This window comes from Platalea leucorodia (assembly GCF_965183815.1).
Source record: "Platalea leucorodia genome assembly, contig: HAP1_HAP1_SCAFFOLD_24, whole genome shotgun sequence".
NCBI lineage: Eukaryota > Metazoa > Chordata > Aves > Pelecaniformes > Threskiornithidae > Platalea > Platalea leucorodia.
In genome coordinates, this window is record NW_028121458.1 from 2,581,266 (window position 1) to 2,602,126 (window position 20,861).

The window sequence follows — 20,861 nt, forward strand, 5'->3', positions numbered from 1 at the left end:
CTTTCTCTTCTTGCTTCATTTTTTTGGAGCATTGCAGTTTTCTTCCCTGTTTCCCCACATTTCTGTTGTGCTCTTCCTCTGTGGGGTTGAGGTGGGGCTGCACATCAGCTTCTGTTCTGACACCAGCTCTGAGGGTCCTGCCCTGGAGGTGTCTTCATGGGAACTAGGTGCCCAAGCTGTCAGGCACCATGTCATTCAGTTGGTAGCATTGAAAAATTTCCTGAAACATGCCTCGTTCAGCTCAGGGAGGGGGATTGCGATGAGAAATGGCGTGGGCTTTACCTCTGAGAAGTCTCCCCTAATTTGTCATTGTGTTTTCCTTCTTGGACAGGTTCCCATTCCAAAAGGGAAAAATGTCCAAAGATAGCTCCATCACCGAGTTCCTCCTCCTGGCATTGGCAGACACGCGGGAGCTGCAGCTCTTGCACTTCTGCCTCTTCCTGGCCATCTACCTGGCTGCCCTCCTGGGCAACGGCCTCATCATCACCGCCATAGCCTGCGACCACTGCCTCCACACCCCCATGTACTTCTTCCTCCTCAACCTCTCCCTCACAGACCTTGGTTTCATCTCCACCACTCTCCCCAAAGCCATGGCCAATTCCTTTTGGGAAACCAGGGCCATCTCTTTCTTGGGATGTGCTGCCCAAGTCTTTGTCTTTTTCATTTCAGCAGAATATTCTCTCCTAACCGTCATGGCCTACGACCGCTACATGGCCATCTGCAAACCCCTGCAATATGGGACCCTGCTGGGCAGCAGAGCTTGTGTCCACATGGCAGCAGCTGCCTGGGGCACTGGGTTTCTGCATGCTGTGCTGCACACTGCCAATACATATTCACTACCCCTCTGCCAAGGCAAAGTCCTGGACCAGTTCTTCTGTGAAATCCCCCAGATCCTCAAGCTCTCCTGCTCAGATGCCTACCTCAGGGAAGTGGGACTTCTTCTGGTTAGTGCCTGTGTAGCATTTGGGTGTTTTGTTTTCCTTGTGGTGTCCTATGTGCAGATCTTCAGGGCCGTGCTGAGGATCCCCTCTGAGCAGGGACACCACAAAGCCTTTTCCACGTGCCTCCCTCACCTGGCCGTCGTCTCCCTGTTTATCAGCACCTCGTTTTTTGCCTACCTGAAGCCCCCCTCCTTCTCCTCTCCATCCCTGGATCTGGTGGTGGCAGTGCTGTACTCAGTGGTTCCTCCAGCAGTGAACCCCCTCATCTACAGCCTGAGGAACCAGGAGCTCAAGGATGCAGTGTGGAAGCTGATGACTGGATGGCTTTAAGCAGCAATAAACTGCCCATCTTCTTCTGTATATCACTCACAATGTAAAGCACTATAGGCCCAGCCTGACTTTGGTAGTTGGTTTGGTTTGGTTTTTAGCTTTTCTTAGTTGCAATAATGTTGTCCACAAAGCAATGCCATTACTCATACCATTCCTAAGCCAGTATCTACCTGTCCTGTGTGACCCAGAGACTGTGTAATGATGAGCTGTGCTCTCTGTGTTTTAAAACAAAATAAACGACCCTGCAGTGACTTGTTTGTCTGAGGTCCTTTATTGAGACCTTCTCTGGAGCTGCAGGGGCAGTGCCTGTGTGCAGAGGTGGAGGGGAAGAGAGCCCTGGCACAGCAGCACTGCCAGGCAGCACCAGCACTTGGTCTTTCCGAGCTGCTCACTTTCCTCTTCCACTCTCTCCTTCTGAGCCCTTCTGTTGGTGTAAGGCCTGAGAGCACTGGCAGCTTGATATAGTCCTGGTGTGGGGCAGTTTGTGCCAGCAGGAGGGGACAAGCAGTGGGTGCTTCTGTGGCAGAGCTGACGTCCATAATAGCATTTGCATCATGAAAGGGCAGTTGCTGAAGGCTTAGGTCTGCTTCTAACGTTGTTCTTAAGAACATGCCCAGGAAAACACACTGGAGAGAAAACACCAGTGAAAGCTCAAGTGTGTGAGTGTGTAGGGTTGCACATGGCAGTGTCCTTTCACAGCCAGGCTTTCTGGGAGAGATGTGAAGGAGCAGCAGAGCAGGGTCTGCTCTGTGCTCGTGTTCGCTGGGCACCTGGGTGAAGCTGCCCCAGAGCAGTCGTCACTGACCAGCGAATAACCACCACCATTTTCAGCACTCGCCTCTTGCCACAGCTTGCAGAGGTTCTTTGACCCTCCACAGAGGAACACCAAATGCCTAGGTCAGAAGTCTGCATTTGCAGCGTACAGATGAGACGTAAGCATGCACATCCTGTGCGTGTGGAGAGATGAACCCGAGTGAGCACAAATGCCATCAGCTGTCCCTAGGGGTGTGTGGTGGGTTGACCTTGGCCGGACGTCAGGTGCCCACCAAGCCACTCCAACACTTGCCCTCCCCAGCTGGGCAGGAGGAGAAAAAATACGATGAAAGGCTTGTGGGTTGAGATAAGGACAAGGCGAGATCACTCAGTAATTACTATCATGGGCAAAACAGTCTTGACTTTAATTTATTACCAATCAAATTGGAGTAGGATAATGAGAAATAGAAACAAATCTTAAAGCACCTTCCTCCCACCCCTCCCTTCTCCCAGACTCAACTTCACTCCCAATATCTCTGCCTCCTTGCCCCGAGTGGCACAGGGGGATGGGGAATGGCGGTTGCGGTCAGTTCATACCATGTTGTCTTTGCCACTCCTTCCTCCTCTCACTCTTCCCCAGCTACAGCATGGGGTCACACCCATGGGAGACAGTCCTTCAAGAACTTCTCCAGTGTGGGTCCTTCCAAGGGGCTGCAATTCTTTATGAACTCCTCCAGCATGGGTTCTTTCCTTGGAGCACAGTCCTTCAGGAATGGAGTGCTCCAGCATGGGTCCCCCACAGGGTCACAACTCCTGCCAGGAGCCTGCTCCAGGGTGGGCATCCACGGGGTCACAGCCTCCTTCGGGCGCATCCAGCGCTCCAGTGTGGGGTCCTCCATGGGCTGCAGGGGAGTTGCAGGGCTATCTGCTCCACCGTGAACCTCCATGGGCTGCAGGGGAATCTCTGCTCCAGCGCCTGCAGCACCTCCTCCCCCTTCTTCTTCACTGACCTTGGTGTTTGCAGAGTTGTTTCCTCTCACACATTCTCACTAATCTCTCCCGGCTACTGGTGTGCAGCTCTGGCCAGTGGTGGGCCCATCTTGGAGCTGGCTGGCATTGGCTCTATGGGACATTGGAGAAGCTTCTGGCCTCTTCTCACAGAAGACACCCCTGCGGCCCCCCTGCTACCAAAACCTTGCCACACGAACCCAATACAGGGTGCCACCAAGGCCTGTGGGACAGTGTCTTGAGGTCACTTCATGTTGAGAGTAACGTCCCCTGGGAAACCACCTGAATGCAGCACTGGGATGTGCTTCCTTGAACTAAGGTCCCTGCGTCTATTCCTCGTGCCTTGGGGCACCTCAGATGAGGGCAGAGCAGAGCAATACACCGCAGGGCTGACGTGTCCCCCAGCCTCCGGGAGTGCCAAGAGGAGGCCAGGGAGACACTATGTTTTCTGCAATGCACTGCCTCTGCATGTGCAAGGGAAGGACTCCTGTCTCTGAATGTTTCTGTGTGTATGAGGAGTGCACAAGGCCAGCTCAGGTGTGGACACCAAACAGACCGCTGACATTTCTGCCTGTTACACCAGGAACAACCCCCAATGTCCCAGAGAGATTTCTCTCGCCCACTGTGGACAGCTTCATTGCGAATGCTCCATCACGCTTCCTTGGCTTTCTGGCCTGTCCCTTTCATTGCATGCTATCAAAGGAGGTGGCCTGCAGAGCATCTCCCCTGTGCAGTCAGAAGGGGTTCTGCAAGCATCAGTGACATTGCCCTCGAGAAGAAGGTGGCATTTTTCACCTTTCACAAGGCACAGAGCACATCTCGGGAACATGAATGCACTCAGTGGCACACACACACAGCATCCAACTGGAGTTTTGCCCCTCTGTTTGTCTGTCCATCCAGGCTGTAATGGCCTAACTTGAGTAGAAGGCTATTGAGGGAGACCACACCAAGAGCCATGCTGAAGCTCAGGTAAACGACAGCCACTCTTCTCCCCTCATGCACCAGCACAGTGACTTCACCACGAAGGCAATCAGGCTGGTGAGGCATGATTTACCCTTGGGGAGTCCATGCTGACTGCTGGTGGACATGTTCTTCTCTTTTAGTTGTCCAGAAATGTCAGCCATGAGGAGGCATTCAGTGGCTCCCTCCTCACCAAAGGGAGCTTGTACAGCCTGCGCTTCCCTGCCTTGCACTTTTGGCTGCCTTCCAAGATGGGTGCAGCACTTGCTTGGCCTCAGTCGCATAAGACCTTCACCAGTCCCATGACCTTTCAAAAGGGATACTCAAAGAAATGCCAGTCTTCCCCTGTAACTCCATTACCACTATTCTGCCTGTTATACAGTGTACCTAGTTTCACTAGTCTTTCATACACGTTCACCTATCCTGATAGAGTGGCCATTTCTAAAATCATCTTTGTGGATGCAGACTGCCTAGGCAAAGGCCCTTGCCGTTTTTCTCCAGTTTTCTCCTCCCCTTAGTCTTTGTTCCTTCAGATACCTCTCACCTCTGCAGCTGCTTTAAGCCCCAGGGAGTTCAAAGCTTGCCTGTCTTTCAGTAGTCTAATTGCCTCTTTAACCAACACTTTAGTTGTTTTCCTCTCTATCTCTTTGCACCTATCTATCTCTAAGCATTTCTCATAAGGTTATCCCTTGTAGAAAGGCAACCTCCTTAGAGGCAGCTTGGACTGAGCATATGGTTACAGAGTGTGTTTTATTGTTTGTGGAACTTTATCCTGCTTTGCTTTTCTTTAATTGCAAATAGGAAAAATTCTTCTGTGCCTGTGTGCAGCCAGTTCTCGAAGGAGAGCAGGTGGGAGATGGTGCAATGGAGCTGTGACATCCAGCTGCAGACTCCAGGGCAGAAGTCTGATGCAAGGAACAGTGATGCAAGTCCCAGGGGGCCAATGTCAGAAATGGGGAGGTTTGGGAGGTGAGGAGCAAAGTTGTCCATACAGTGTCAGACCTCAAGGGACTGCTTTTCCCACCTGTCCAGACCTCCTGAGCGAACACTCTGGATCATTAACACCTGGAGAATGCTTCTATCACCTCTTCTTTAACCTCAGAATTCATACAAAATATCCTTTAAAATAAAAAAAATTCATTTTTATTAGATGCACTTTGAAATCTTTCTCCTTAACTCCACTATGAAACCTCTCTAATTAGCTGTACAAGTCGTGAAGACTTGGAGAAAATCACAGGAAGAGACAGGGCTCGTTAGGGCTTTCTGTATTTTAATGAGCCCCAGGGTGTATTTGGCGCTGAGGCCTTGAACCTCAGATACGGAGAGGAGATTGAACAAACTGCTCAAGAAGTCCAAGTCAGAAGCAAACCCAAAGTACCTTGAAGCATTAATTGAGTCCCATGAGGACCATTACTGACAAAGCCTCCCCAGGGACTCCTTAGAGCAGGTAATTGGAGGCCATGATTGCAGGCAGGCAAAGGCTCTGTGCAGGCAGCTGTAATGCTGAGCAAAGCCTTTGGTTTCTTTTGTGAAGCAGAAAGGCCAAGCCCTTATCCGCAGGCCCCGGGAAGGCAGATCCTGTCCCTCCCGCATGGCTCAGGGCTCTTCCTGGGGGCAGTGGGGTGTGAGGGTGAGCAATGCCAAGTGTAGGAAAACTGTACAACACCTCCCGGCCTCCCCAGGCAGGGCTGAGGAAGAAACAAAGGCCAGAGCCTCAAAACAACTTTTGCCTGGTAGGCCTCGGTGCCGGAGGCAGCTGCCAGAGCCAGGAGGACAAAGACCTCAGTCCTCTTGGGCCTTTCAGCCTTGCTAGAGCCCTTGGCCACATCTCCTGCAGGCTGTCCTACGCTGTCCCATGCCTGCACCTCTTTCCCTTCAGGCTCTTGACATCCATCTTGCCTTCCCGCCTAGCTCTCACCCCGGCATTTCTATATCTTCACTGATGTCTCTGCACCCTTGCTGGCTTTCCCTTGACACACAAAGCCATGGGCTGATCCAGACTCCCTCTGGGTCACCTCTTGCACCACAAGGCTACCCTTTCAGTGACATTTCTTCTTCCTCACATCCAGTCTGAACCTTCCCAGCTGCACTTTGTGGAGGCTTCCTTCTCTTCCCACTACCAGGAAAAGCTCCATCACCTCTGAGGCCACCCTTCAAGCAGTTGCACGCTACTACTAGAGTGCCCTGAGCCTCCACTTCACCAGGATAAAGAAGCCCATGTCCCTCAGCCTCTGCACAGAGACCCAGACCCCCATCCTGAGATGCTGGTGGGCAGAGGCTGTTGGGGGGGTTACCCAGAGGGCAGGGGCACCAGGAGGAGCACGAGCCTGCTACTGTACCTGCCATGGCATTTGGGCAGTGTGGGGTTGGTTTGGGGCAAACAGCATTCTGAGGGGTCCGTCCCCATGGCGATCATTCCGCCAGCACCTGCTTCAGCCAGCCTTGCGATGCTTTGATTTTTCATACCACAACAACTTCCCACCTCCATGATTTTCCATCCTGCTGATGATTTCCTGCCCTCACTGTTGGTTTCCCAGCCCCACGATGGTTCCCCGTCCCAGTGATGATTTCCCATCCCAATGATGGTTTGCTATCCCAATGGTCTCCCATCCCAAGCATGATGTTTTGGGGGAGGTGAATTTCCTGTCCAAGGGGAAGGGATGGGGCCAGCCCCAGTGGCCCTGTGATGCCAACGTGCCTGTGCTGCCCCATCCTGCCCTGGTGGCTGGGATTGGGGGGTGGGGGGTGGGGGCAATTCTGGGTTGTTTTTGTCCTCCCATCTGTGCCCTGGAGGGCAACTGCTGCTCCCAACTGTGGTGGAACCGGTGCCGGTGCCGGTACCGGTACCGTGTGGCCATGATGGGGAGCTGTCCTGAAAATTTGGCAAGTGGGCTATGCTGACCGAGGAGAGAAGCTGGGACGCAGAGTATAGCATTACAAGAGGAATTCTTGCATTTGTGCGCATGAGATGTCCCATTCAAACTGGGGCACCACAAATGCGGTTTTACACATGCTTCTTATGCCTTTCAAGCATTCAGGTCCAATGCAATTTAACCAGTCCCTGCTGAACACACACACAGGCTGCTGTTGTGCAAAGCAACTCTAATTCTGTGGCGTCGTCATCCATCTGCTTCTTTCTTGATCTTGACGTCCCTGGAGTGGGTCTGGCTGCAGATCCTGGTCTCTGATGGCAGATAAGGGGAGGGTTTCACAGAGGTGTCGGAGGGGCTGGGATGCTGGCGTGAGCTGGGTCGTCCAGGGGCATCCTTTCTTCTTCAGGGTGGGGGCTGTCCTTCTCCTCCTTGCAGTGAGCTGGGGCCCTTTGGTCATGCTGACTGAACCATGACTGTGCAGTATACAATGTCAACGAGATGTTTATCTGTCTGTCTTCAGGAACTTGGTCCAATTTCATACTCTCAAGACTAATTGCTGCAATAGTTAGGGCATGAGATTTTCCTAAGAGAGCCCCTGGGGTGTCCCTCTGTGGGGGTCCCCGGGAGGTACTTGTGGGGGTTGCTCGTAGATGGGTGGGAGCTGCAGGTACTGGGGGCGATGGTAGCAGCGTGGGGTGGGGATGCTGTTCCTGGGGATATAGGTTCCAGCCTGCGGTGGGGATGCCGGTGGTGGGGCTGTCAGCAGAAGGACGGGACAGAGATACCAGGGGTGTTGGTACCAGGCAGGAGCACTAGTTCAGAGCCAGCCCATGGCTGTATCTTGGGGGCAGATAAAATTCATTGGAAATGAACCTGTAAGAGACCAGGTGCTTTGCTCCACGAGTCTCACGGACACAGTCCTGTACCTGGGAAGAGTGGAAAAGAAACCCTCAGCAACCCAAATGTGCCAGCCAAAGCTGGGAACAGGCACGCTTACAGCCCTGGGCAGGATTTTCTTCATCCGGCTGGTGCAGCTCAGGGAGGAGGTAGGAGCTCTGCCGGCAGATGAGCAGCCCTTTGCCAGCAGGGCATGGGGAAGCCCAGGGGCTGATGGCTGTGGGAGGTGCCTGGGCTGTGGCAGCTGTGTGGCCTCCAGGGGACACATCCCCATGTGGGCGCCCATGTCACAAAGGGGAGGTGATGCGGCACCCACCCAGCGCTTGTGACCTCACCTGGCCAGGGCTTGGAATCCTGAAGAGCAGGCCAGTGTAAGCTAGTTGGGCTGAGCTGCCCTTCGGGATAACTCGGCTCCTTCCATTGCTACTTGCGTGCCCACTTTTTCCAACCCTTTGTCGTTTCCTGCCCACTTCTCCTCAGCTTCCATCCTCGGTCAAAGGTAATTACGATTTGACTTTCAGGACACATCATAGAGTAGGTAGATATGGGAGAAAAGTATAGGCTGGTCTGTGCCTTCCGAGCTCTAGGCTGAGCTATTACACCTTTCTAGGCTGGCCAGATATGGGCTATCGGTAGAGCTCCTGTTTGCTAATTCTTATATTTCTTTACCATAGCCTAGGATAGGTAAGTAGGGGGGTGGCCGTGTAGTCTGAGGCGTTGGGCTCAGCTTGGAATGACAAGAAGCCCACCCTGACTGATGGGGTAGGAAGGGAGACAGGAAAGGAGGATGGCAAAGGCAGCCATTAAAGTAACAGCCAAAAGCCGGTCACTCCTGCGTACAAGGTGGGAAAGTGTGGGCTGGAGACCAGAGGGCTCTGCTGCTAACGCTAGCAGCAGGTAAGCAGCAGGTCCTCTTCAGAGAAGGTGACACGCAATGCAGTCTGTCAAAAGGGCCTTGGTAATTGCTGTCAACTGGAGTCCTGTGACAGGGACAGCAGGGCCGTCAGCCTGCAGCTCTGCAGCACTTACAAGTACCACTGAAACACTCCTGATGGCAGACGTTGATCTGTGGGTTTCATTTGGAATTGTTTTCAATCATTTTGTTGAACTACAATTATTTCTTTGCAATCAGGTGACGGGACTGGCGCTGGTCTTCTCTTTCTGGACCACGTCCTGACATCCTTTGTCATCCAAAGCTTTCCGCTCTGTTCCTGAGAGGAGCGATGGCCGCAATGGGGAACGACTCCTGTGAGTAACGGCTTCACCAGCAGGCTGGGACTTTGGGAATCCCCAAAGGCAACGGACGTGGCTGGTGCTCCATCCCTGACTGTGGATGTGCTGACAGCCCAGAGTGAATTCTGGGGCGTTCCCAGGTAGCAGCCAGGCTCACCCAGATGTTTTTGATTAGACACAGGAAAATGAGGTTTGTCCCTCCTCTGCCACTATGGACAAGACTTTGGAAGAGGATGTTGCTCGTAGAAAGATCTGACATCAGTAGGGTTACCTTCTGGGCTAGGAACTTGCTTGTTTTCATCAAGTTACAATCAGGAAAAGGGAAGACTTGACCCGATAATCCAGTTCAGGAGTCTAGAGGGAAAGGAAGGTAGCCCGAGGCACAGAAATCAGGGTGTGGGTTTCATGGTGTTTTGGCAAAGTAAGCAGGGCAACAGACTCTTTTCCAAAACTGTTTCTTGACCACTCATTGTCAATGGCAGTGTTAGGCTTCCCCCAGTGGTTCTGTGTCGGAGGGTAGAGCTGCTTGTCCTGGGGGCTCCTGTACAGAACTTGACTTTTAAAAGATGCTTTCATGCAACCACATCGTCTCCTCTCTTTTCCAATGTCATTTCCCTGCAGCCATTGCCGAGGGAATGGCTCTGCCACAGAGGATCCTCTTTCCCCCGGAGAAGCTTTGCATGGCCTGGCAGCAAAGACAGGGAGCTGGAGCAGGCCTCCACAACCTGGGCAATACGTGCTACCTCAACTCCGTCCTGCAGTGCCTGACGTACACACCCCCTCTCGCCAACTACCTGCTCTCGCGTGAGCACAGCCGCTCGTGTCAGTACTTTTATGAACAGCTCCTTGCAAATCTGGTGGGCTCTTCCCAAGGATTCCCAGCACCTGGAATGTGATTGAGGACAAAAGCAGCCCTCCTCTGTCAATCCCCCGAGTTGGTGTGCTTTGAACACGCAAGCCTAGAAGCCCCTTGTCCTATCTCGCTGTGTTCATCTTCAGAAAGGCACCTCTTTCGAGGCCCCGCTCTCGGTCCCTATGCCTGCAAGTTAAACTCTCTTTGCTTCTTGCACAGAAACCTTTTGTCCGTTCAGCATCCCTCTGAAGAAAGTTTTCTGTGCACGACAATGTCCCAGGCTCGGTGGGCCATTGGCACCTTGGGAGAAGAGGAGTGGGGGCTGTCCTTGTAACTTCAAGATCTCCATTAGGTTTCCCACCGCTCTGGATATCTTGCTAACCTGAGAAGCTTCCCTCCCTCCCTTCCTCTTCAGGTCGCCAGCAAGGCTTCTGCATGATGTGTGTAATGGAATCGCACGTTAACAAGGTCCTGCACTCCTCAGCCAGTGCCATCCAGCCTTGGACTGTAGTCAATGTCCTCCCACGTGAGTCATTTCAGGTGCTTTTACAGGTTTCCTTCCCTTCCTGTGGGGGACAACTACTAACTTCTTCTCTCTTAGGAATAGGAGAACATTTCCAGCGTGGCAGGCAGGGAGATGCCCGTAAGTTTTTGCGCTTGTAGAGAACCGGTACCAAATGCGGTTTTGTCTCGACATTGCTGCTGTAGCGCCATCCAGCGCAGCGCTTCGAGAAGACCATCTTCTCCACAGCTTTGAGAAAAAACAACCTCGTGCGCCTGCGCAGGGACTAAAGGCGTGAAAAGAGCTGAGGCGGGGACAAAAAGGCGCGAAAAGAGCAGAGGCGGGGGCAGCACGGCCGTGGCGAACTGCACGTACACATTTGTGATCTGCGCGTGCGTGGGAGCCCCTATATAAGGAGCGCACGTGCCCCTCGGCGGGGGCGGCAGCGGCGCGCGCGAGACCACTCCTTCTGTTCCTGCACCCTCCAGGCTCACACCCCCCCTGCTTCGATCCCCGCCGGAACCCGAGGCCACCGAAGACCCTGCAGAAGATCACCGGACTCGAAGTGGTGGTGACAAACTCCTCCTTCTCCTTCTCTTTCTCTCTCTCTCTCTCTCTCCAATTCTTTTCCTCTCCTCCCTTGCCCTCCCTCCTCCCTCCGTTCTCTTCTCCCCTCTAATAAAAGTAAAAGGTTGTACGGCATTTGACCTCGTTTGCGTCTTAATCTCGTCCTTGGGATCGTATCGAAACCTCTCCCGATATTGGATCGGGACATTTTAATTGGCGTCACGGACAGGATCCCTTGAGACGAGAGCGTCATACAACCTTACGGTGTGCTGAGCGAGTGTGTGTGAACGAGACGTACGAGCAAGTACGAAGCGAGTGCGGAGTTCCGATCCGCGGTTCTGCTCTCCCGCGAGGGAAGCAGCCGGAGACGAACGAAGCGCAAGGAAGGAGTGGATGTTGAGACCTTTGCACCGAAACGCGCGTAGCAGTTTGTGATTTGAGCTCCTGAGGGCGTATAGGGGAGACTTGAATTTTATAGTGTGACCCCCCTCAGGATGATATCCCCTTTGTAGGCTCTGCTCTGTCTTACAGTAGTTTATGGTCTGGCCTCCTGGGGGAGTATAGGGGAAGTTTGGATTGTACGGTGTGACCCCCTCAGGACGATATCCCCTTTGTAGGCTCGTATTTGTCTTGTAGTAGTGTGCGGATTGGCCTCCTGGGAGCGTATAGGGGAAACGTGTTTTTTTTTAGGTTTGACCCTCCCGGGACGAACTCCCCTTTGTAGGATATGGCCGCCCAAAAGGCAGGCGATTTTTGTGAGGAGACAGAGAAATTATATGAGTTTTTAGAAACGTACCGCTCTCGCCCCTCACCCCCGGGACGGGATTGGGCACGGGACCACTGGTTCCAACTGCAAAGTGTTATGGACCGAATAGCAGTTTTGCATAAAGAAGCTAGGGTGAAGAAGGGAAAAGGGAAGGCTGTTGTTTGTGCTGTGTTAGGAGCGTGTCTGGCAGCGGCGGTGGAGGACAAGAAACGAGCGCCCTGCCAATCGGAGGCTGTGGCCGCTGCGTTGCAAGCAGCGATAGCGCCGCTGCGAGAGCAACTACTAGAGACCAAACGGGCGCTAGAGGAGGAGAAGCGCCAAAATATGATTTTGAAGGAGGAGCTGAGGGTTCAGCTCCTGAGAGAGGCAGACACCCTCGCTGAGGCGGAGGTAATGTTGGAGGAGAAAGGGGTACGCCAAATCTACCCCCAAAAAGACCTAAAGCAATTAAGGGAGACGGTGGATAACCCCCCCCATATGTGCCCGCTGGTAAAAACGGAGTATATATATGAGGACGATAGCGACAACCGTCCCCAAGTTGTAACTAAAGAAATCCCTTTTACTGCCACGGAACTGGCTAAACTCCGAAAGGATTTTGCTAGGACGGCAAGGGAGTCCGAAACCGAATATGTGTGGAGGGTATCCCTGTCGGGGGGGGACGGGATCATGCTATCAGAAAAAGAAGCAGAGGGGTATTGGGGCCCCGGCGTCTTCCTCACCACGGGCGATCGCCGGGCCCCATGGTCTCTGACCCAGAGGGCAGCATATTGGGCGGGGGGGCTGAACCCATTAGAAAGGGGGGATCCCCTAGCTATAACTGGTTCGGTTGAGCAACTACTAGAAAACGTACAAAAGGCAGCATGCCTGCAAATGATGTATGACCGGGAACTTAAGCCAAATTTAAGCTCTCCGATGTTGTTACCGGTAGACCCCGAGCGGCTGACACCGCTAATAAGAGGACTCCCCGACTCGCTAAAACCTATCGGGATCCAATTACAGGGGAGAATCCAAAATGTGCCTCGCGAAGAGCGAATTGCAGCTGCCCTGGAGGGAACAGTAACACCGGAACAGCGGCAGCGGGGGAGGAAGGTGTGGACTTGGGGGGAGATAGCTCAGGAACTGATAAACTATGGAAGGAAATACGGGCCAGTAGGCAGAACTTACCACAAGGTGGAAACTAGGGCCGTGCGGGCAGCGGAGCCGGCAAATAAACCGCTGGCTTTTTCGGGGACAAGCCCCGGCCCAACAAAAAGGGAAAAACCCCTGCTCCGACAAGAATTGTGGCAGAAGGGACTGCAAAAGGGTGTGCCCCGAGACCTAATGGATGGGCTCCCCACCAAAAAATTAGAGCTCCTTGTGCGGAGGTGGTCCGGGCAAGGACCCTCTCCCAAACCAAACACGCCCTCCGTGCCAGCACTGCATAAGAAGGAGGGGTTCAAGGGGGATGAAAGGGTGGCGGAAAACTAAGACCTCCGCCCCCTCAGGGTGAGGGGGGAGGCGGAGGGTGGATGTTTATTAGACAACTCACCTGCAACAATAAAGGGGACCTCCTCATTACTGTCGCAGTAGGGCCGAGGAAGAGGCCCATGACCTTTTTAATTGATACGGGGGCCCAAATCACAGCAATAAAACAAAGCGAGGCAGAACGGTGCGGCGTCTCAACTCCTTCTAAGCGCCTGATAGTATTAAACGCCCTAGGGAAAACCCAATCTGTGCCCATGACCCCGGTAACCTTATGGCTACCAGGAGATGATAGTCCGGTGAACACCATGGCAGCCATAGGACCCTTTCAAATGAATCTCTTGGGCATAGACGTTTTAAAGGGCAGACAGTGGCGCGACACCCAGGGAAATTCGTGGTCTTTCGGCGTCCCGCAGATCAGGCGGCTGGCCGAAGCCCCCGGCGTGGGGGTGCGCCTTTTGCAAGCGGCGCCTGCCCTCCCCCCTTCCAAACTGACAAACGTGAAACCCTACCCGCTACCGATAAGAGCAAGAGATGGAATCGTGCCAGTGCTGGAGGACTTAAAGGGGAGGGGGATTATAGTTCCCACCCACTCCCCCTTTAACTCCCCGGTATGGCCTGTCTGAAAACCAAAGGGCAAGTGGAGGTTGACAGTAGATTACCGGAGGCTGAATGCCAACACAGGCCCATTAACAGCTGCCGTACCGAACATTGCCGAGCTTATAGCCGCCATTCAAGAGCAATCACACCCTATTATGGCGACTATTGACGTTAAAGACATGTTCTTTATGGTCCCCCTGCAGCCGCAGGACCAGGACCGCTTTGCTTTTACCTGGGCGGGGCAACAGTACACCTTTACACGGCTCCCTCAGGGATACAAGCACTCCCCCACCTTAGCCCACCATGCTCTAGCACAGGAGCTGGAAGCAATTCCCATAAGGGCGGGGGTGAAAGTTTACCAATATATAGATGACGTACTCATAGGGGGAAATCAGGTGGAAGAGGTTGGGGAAGTCCAGAAGGACATCATCACCCATCTAGAGAGTATAGGATTGACAATCCCACCTGAGAAAATGCAAACCCCTTCAAGTGAGGTGAAATTTTTAGGAATTTGGTGGAAGGGAGGGATGACATGTATCCCACCAGACACCCTTTCCTCCCTCGACCAAATTAAGATACCAGAATCGAAAAAAGACTTACAGCATGCGTTAGGGCTGCTTGTGTTCTGGAGAAAGCATATCCCCGATTTCTCAATTATCGCGAGACCCCTATATGATTTGCTACGGAAAAGGGCGCAATGGGAGTGGACCCCGGTCCACGATGAGGCGCTACGGCTGTTGGTGTTCGAGGCAAATGCATACCAAGCCCTGGGGCCTATCCACCCGACAGACCCGGTGCAGATGGAGTGGGGGTTTGCCGCAACCGGGCTATCGATTCATTTGTGGCAACGGGGGCCGGCAGGGCCCATCCGGCCCATTGGCTTTTATTCTCGGAGTTTCAAGGATGCAGAAAAACGGTACACCACGTGGGAAAAGGGGCTGTTCGTAGTCAGCCTGGCTTTACGAGAAGCAGAGCGCACCATTCGCCAGCAACCAATAGTGCTCAGAGGTCCTTTCAAAGTGATTAAGCCAGTTTTAACTGGGACACCTCCCCCTGACGGGGTGGCACAAAGAGCTTCAGTGCGGAAATGGTACGCGCAAATAGAACATTATTGTGGTATTTTTGAAGTTTCTGAGGGCGCTGCCAAAAATTTAGTTATCCAAGAGGGAGTGGCCCCAGACCGGGAAGATGACGTGCCCCCTTCTGCTGTGCAGGTAGCCCCCCCATTTTCCGAACAATTACAGAACGCTTGGTTCACTGATGCCTCTTCTAAACGAGAGGGCAGGACTTGGAAATACCGTGCAGTCGCCCTACAGATAAGGACCGACCAAAAAATAATTACCGAAGGAGAAGGCAGCGCTCAAGTAGGGGAATTAGTGGCCGTATGGAGTGTCTTTCAACATGAAGCCCAATCTGCCTCTCCAATCTATATCTACACTGACTCCTTTGCTGTCTTCAAGGGGTGTACAGAGTGGCTCCCCTTTTGGGAACAAAATGGGTGGGAGGTTAACAGAATACCTGTATGGCAAAAGGAAAAGTGGCAAGATATTTTAACCATTGCCAGACAGGGGAACTTTGCGGTAGGATGGGTAGCCTCCCATCAGACGGGAGAAGATCCGTCTGGTCATTGGAACAATAGGGTTGATGAGCTGGCCCGCCTCGCCCCCTTGCAAAGTGATCCAGTAGCAGAGGATTGGGAGCGACTCCTGGAATGGTTGCACCTTAAGAGAGGGCACACTGGAGCCCAAGACCTCTACCGAGAGGCTCAGGCCAGAGGCTGGCCGGTTACCCGAGAAAATTGCAAAACTTGCATTTCGGCCTGTGAGCAATGTCGTATCCGCTTAGACAGGCACCCCCTGGAAGACAGTCCCCTACATTTGAGAGAGGGAAAAGGTTTGTGGGAGGCCTGGCAGGTTGATTACATTGGTCCGTTCCGTAAATCAGAAGGGAAGTGCTATGTATTAGTGGGTGTTGAAATAGTATCTGGCCTAGCACAGGCTAAAGCCTGCGCTAAGGCAACAGGGGAGAATACGGTGAAGGCCCTGAAAGAATGGTTTGGGACCTTCCAAAAACCGCAGTTGATACAATCTGACAATGGCACACACTTCACAGCCAAGATGGTCCAGGAATGGGCGGCTCGGGAGGGGATTTCATGGGTATTCCACACTCCATACTACCCCCAAGCAAATGGGATTGTGGAGAGAACAAACGGCTTGCTGAAGCGCTTCCTGAAACCACATGAACCGGGGTGGGCTGAGCGGGTAGGAGAGGCGGTGACCAACGTCAATAATCGCTGGGGTGCAAACGGGTGCCCGAAAATTGCAGCATTTTGTCCACAAGCCCCAACCATGGTACCTGTTTCTCGAAACCCCAACTCCCCCAGGACACCATGTTATTCTCCTGGTCAACCGGTTCTGGTTGAGCTTCCCACTGTGGGAGCTGTGCCTCTTGTACTAGATACCCCCCTAAATAAACACATGTGGAAAGCGAAAGATACCAGTGGGAGAACCCACAAAATACACACCAAATGGATTATTCCCTCCTTCTAACCCAAGGAGCGAGTTTTGTTCCTGTTTCTGTTTTTAAGGGCAGCGATATGACCACGACGCACCTGCTGCTTTGGATCGTTTTGACTCAGGGACATCTCTCTGAAAGTGACGAGCGACCATTCCCTCCACCTTCCCCTCCTCCATATAATCCCTTCGAGGAAAACGAGTTTGTGTTATTAGCGAAAGCCGTGAGTCAAACTTTCAATCTGAGTCACTGTTGGGTGTGCGGCGGACCCCTAGGGCTATCGAGTTGGCCGTGGACATCCGCACCCCTCACCCCAGACCAAATCGTAAGCAAATACAGCGAAGCCGCAGACAATCCGTGGGATGACAGTGGGACCTGGCCAATTCAGTTTCCAGCTAAGGGGCAATACTGCTTGAATCGCACTCAGAAAGGAGGGGTCGAGGTGGGAGAAAGCAAATGCCAATGGACACTCACACGTAAGCCCCTCGACAAGGAAAGGAACCTGTGGGTGTGGCTTAATGAAACGGGGCGTAACCAGGGGTTTAAGGGATATTGGTCAAGCAAAAACGAAACCTTGGTTCTCCAGCATTACAAACAAACTTGCAAATGGAGGGGTACTTATGGGGCTTGGTATTGTACCGGCCGAATAAGGGATGGGGCAATCACCTTTTTCAGCCCTCTGGGTGACAAAGACACAACTTACTTTCAATTTCCACCAGGGAAAGATGGGCCATTTTCTCAAGGAAATAAAGCCAGAAAAGGGCATTATTGGATTTGTGGAAACACGGCATACAAATTCTTACCCGCGGGGTGGTCGGGAGTTTGTTACATAGGAATCATAAGGCCCCTATTCTTCCTCCTGCCAGAAACTGGTGGACCCCAATTAGGCGTAAAAGTGTATGATAACCTCGGACATAGAAGTATTGCCCGTAAGACGCGATCTACCAAGGTAAATTTAGGTGGGACACAAAAATGGGGGAATGATGAATGGCCCCCTGAGCGAATAATTGAACACTATGGACCAGCAACCTGGAATCCGAACGAGCCCATTGCAGGGGCAAGAGAACCAATCTATAATCTAAACCGAATAATCAGACTACAAGCGGCCCTAGAAATTATCACCAACAAAACCGCTGACGCCATAGACCTATTAACTCGGCAGTCTCAACAAATGCGCACGGCAATCCTTCAACACTGCATGGTTTTAGATTATTTACTGGCTGAGGAGGGAGGGGCATGTGGAAAATTAAATATCTCTAACTGCTGCCTAGAAATAGATGATGTGGGAGAAGTGGTTCTCCAACTCACCCAAGATATCAGGAAAATAGCCCATGTCCCTGTTCAAACCTGGAGTGGTTGGAATGGTGATTTGTGGTCCTGGTTACCAGGGGCACCGTGGGTCAAACAATTAATATTGTACTTGCTATGTGCAACTGCTACCTTACTGTTCCTACCCTGTATAATTCCATGTTTTATTCAATTAATTCGACACGTTGTGTCAAATATGCAATTTGTTCCTAACACCTCACCTGATGGTGTAACGAAAATCTGTACCATCCGTCAGCCACAACCAACCTCAGTACCCATCATTTAAAGCCATCCCCAATTACTTCTAAAGGAAGAAACCGTGTACTGCCAGTTACTGTTAACCCTATTTCTAATGTTTGCTGTTGCCAGTTATTGTCAACCCTATTTCTAATGTTTACCCTTCAAAGTTGAAGAATTGTTAAAGTCGTTCAAGAATAGCTTGCATTGAGCAATACCTCAGTTAATCTGTGTTAAGACATTCCCTCACCTGAAACAATGTTATTCCCGTTTCCCTTCCCACAACTTTCCTCCACCCTTATCTCCAACCCTTTCAACTCTGCATTTTCTTTCTTTCTCCTTTGTTTTCTCTTTCTCTGTCTTATACCATCAAGCTGCAATGTCGAGCCACGGGGTGGTGTAGAGAACCGGTACCAAATGCGGTTTTGTCTCGACATTGCTGCTGTAGCGCCATCCAGCGCAGCGCTTCGAGAAGACCATCTTCTCCACAGCTTTGAGAAAAAACAACCTCGTGCGCCTGCGCAGGGACTAAAGGCGCGAAAAGAGCTGAGGCGGGGACAAAAAGGCGCGAAAAGAGCAGAGGCGGGGGCAGCACGGCCGTGGCGAACTGCACGTACACATTTGTGATCTGCGCGTGCGTGGGAGCCCCTATATAAGGAGCGCACGTGCCCCTCGGCGGGGGCGGCAGCGGCGCGCGCGAGACCACTCCTTCTGTTCCTGCACCCTCCAGGCTCACACCCCCCCTGCTTCGATCCCCGCCGGAACCCGAGGCCACCGAAGACCCTGCAGAAGATCACCGGACTCGAAGTGGTGGTGACAAACTCCTCCTTCTCCTTCTCTTTCTCTCTCTCTCTCTCTCTCCAATTCTTTTCCTCTCCTCCCTTGCCCTCCCTCCTCCCTCCGTTCTCTTCTCCCCTCTAATAAAAGTAAAAGGTTGTACGGCATTTGACCTCGTTTGCGTCTTAATCTCGTCCTTGGGATCGTATCGAAACCTCTCCCGATATTGGATCGGGACAGCGCTGCACTGTCGATGCCATGCAGAGAGCTTGTCTGAGTGGAAGCAGCGAGTAAGCACAAGCAAATTCCCTTTTCAATGCTCCTGAGGCCTTTGGACTCCTTGGTGTACTCCCATCAAGGAAACCCTACAGACGGGCTTTTCAGACAAAGCAAAACTCTTGGAGGAGAAAATTCTCTGCCCTACTTCTGAGCTCCAATTACCGTTTCTTTCCAGCTTGGATGTCTCTTCTCAAGCAACTACCATCGTCCACCAAATATTTGGGGGCGTGCTGAGATCCAGAGGTACTTTTCCATGACTATTGCTCTCCTTGGAATTGTCTGTGCCCTTCTCTCTGCCTGTGATAAACAGCTCATCGTGTGACTGGCGTAGCAGGTATGGAGGCCGTAAAGCGGCGCAGTCAGTCAACTTCCCCTATCGCTGAGCATTTTGATTTGCCTTCCAGTCACGTGCTTGAGCTGCAAAGCGGTTTCCGATTCCTACGAGGCCTTCCTGGATGTTCCTTTGGATATAAATGTAAGAGGGTTTATTACTGGGATTCAAGACATCCCAAGGCCACTGTAGCTGGTGTAAAAACAAATACTGCAAGCCCAAGAGAAGAGAGCTTGGTGGTGGGTGGGAAGTGGAATGGACTGTGTCCTTCTGGGGAGGCCATGGCAGTGGTCTCCCTCTAGGTGCTGGCTTTAAGCTGGACAAGCACGCATTATCCTCCCTGCACCCTTGAGGGACTCCCATCCTTCTTCCCTTTGCCCTCCCTCAACACCCGTCTGGCTCCCAGGCGGATGGGTTGTGTTGTGTTCATTACGATGAGCCTGCACCCCATCGGTAACTGAACTGAGTGGTGCCACAGAGAGGTCACTCTTGATAGCCCTGGGCATTCCTGGGAAATGAGGAAATGTTTAGCTTAATACCCTCTTTCTGCCTCCTTCTGGACACTGCTTGTGGGTTCACAGTGGGTCTCCTCGGCCTCAGCTACCTGGGCCTTCTTGGCAGCTCTTAGCTAAGTGTTTGGGCAAGCGCGTCTCCCCGAGCTCAGTGCTCTCCTTTCTCCCTCCTCCAGGCAGCCTCGTCTGTCACCGCAGCTCTGGAGGACTTTGTCAAACCCGAGCAGCTGGATGGTGAAAACTGCTTTAAATGCAGCAAGTAAGATGATTACTAACGACATATTGATGCTAGATCCTTCATGAAGGTGCTGCATGTCATCGTGCCTAAGTCATCTTTTCAAGGAGGTTTAATGCACAATAATGGGTCGCAGCTGTTGTTTAATCTGGTACTTATGGTTCTGAATAGCCTTAAAACAGCGTCAGGATGTGTGAGACAGGAAAGCTTGTCTTGCCTTCTGGCGGGGAAAAAGGCTGCCCTTCAGCATCTGGCCCTGTGCTTGGTTTCAAGGTGTGACAAGATGGTTGCTGCCTCCAAGACGTTTACAATCCATCCTTACCTTTCTTGCCGGGCTTTTGGCTCCTGCCCTGCTGTAAACTGCTCCTTGTCTGCTCTCTGAAGCTGGCTAATGTAGAGAAGAGTACTTCAAGGGGGCCTCCAGGAAAGATGGGGAGGGACTCTTTATCAGGGAGTGTAGTGATAGGATGAGGGGTAATGGTTTTAAACTGAACGAGGGAAGATGTAAATTAGGTATTAGGGAGAAATGTTTCACGGTGAGGGTGGTGAGACACTGGAAGAGGTTGCCCAGAGAAGCTGTGGATGCCCCCTCCCTGGAAGCATTCAAGGCCAGCTTGGATGGGACATGGAGCAGCCTGATCGAGTGGAAGGTATCCCTGCCCATGGCAGGGGACTTGGAACTAGATGATCTTTAAGGTCCCTTCCAACCCAAACCGTTCTGTGATTCTACGATTCTATGAAATGGAGACTGCAGGGGGTATAAAGACAAGGACTTGCTCTGACAGGTGTACACCTGGTGGGAAGACCCCAATCGAATTTCTCATTTCTAGTCTCGGTTACCTCTTTTCTCTGTTGTGGAAACTGCTCCAAGAAAATGACTGAACTCCAGGGGAGGCTGCAAGAACAGACCTAAATGGAGATCAC

General features: G+C 52.3%; 1 protein-coding gene across 1 annotated transcript; it reads left to right on the forward strand.

The window, feature by feature from the left end:
• Positions 1-353: 353 nt before the first annotated feature.
• Positions 354-1,271, forward strand: LOC309603240 (olfactory receptor 14A16-like; the record flags this gene model as incomplete). The annotated part of the gene is made up of 1 exon (XM_082338130.1): positions 354-1,271. The coding sequence occupies one exon, from the start codon at positions 354-356 to the stop codon at positions 1,269-1,271; it is 918 nt and encodes a 305-aa protein (XP_082194256.1).
• Between the last annotated feature and the right edge of the window lie 19,590 nt (positions 1,272-20,861).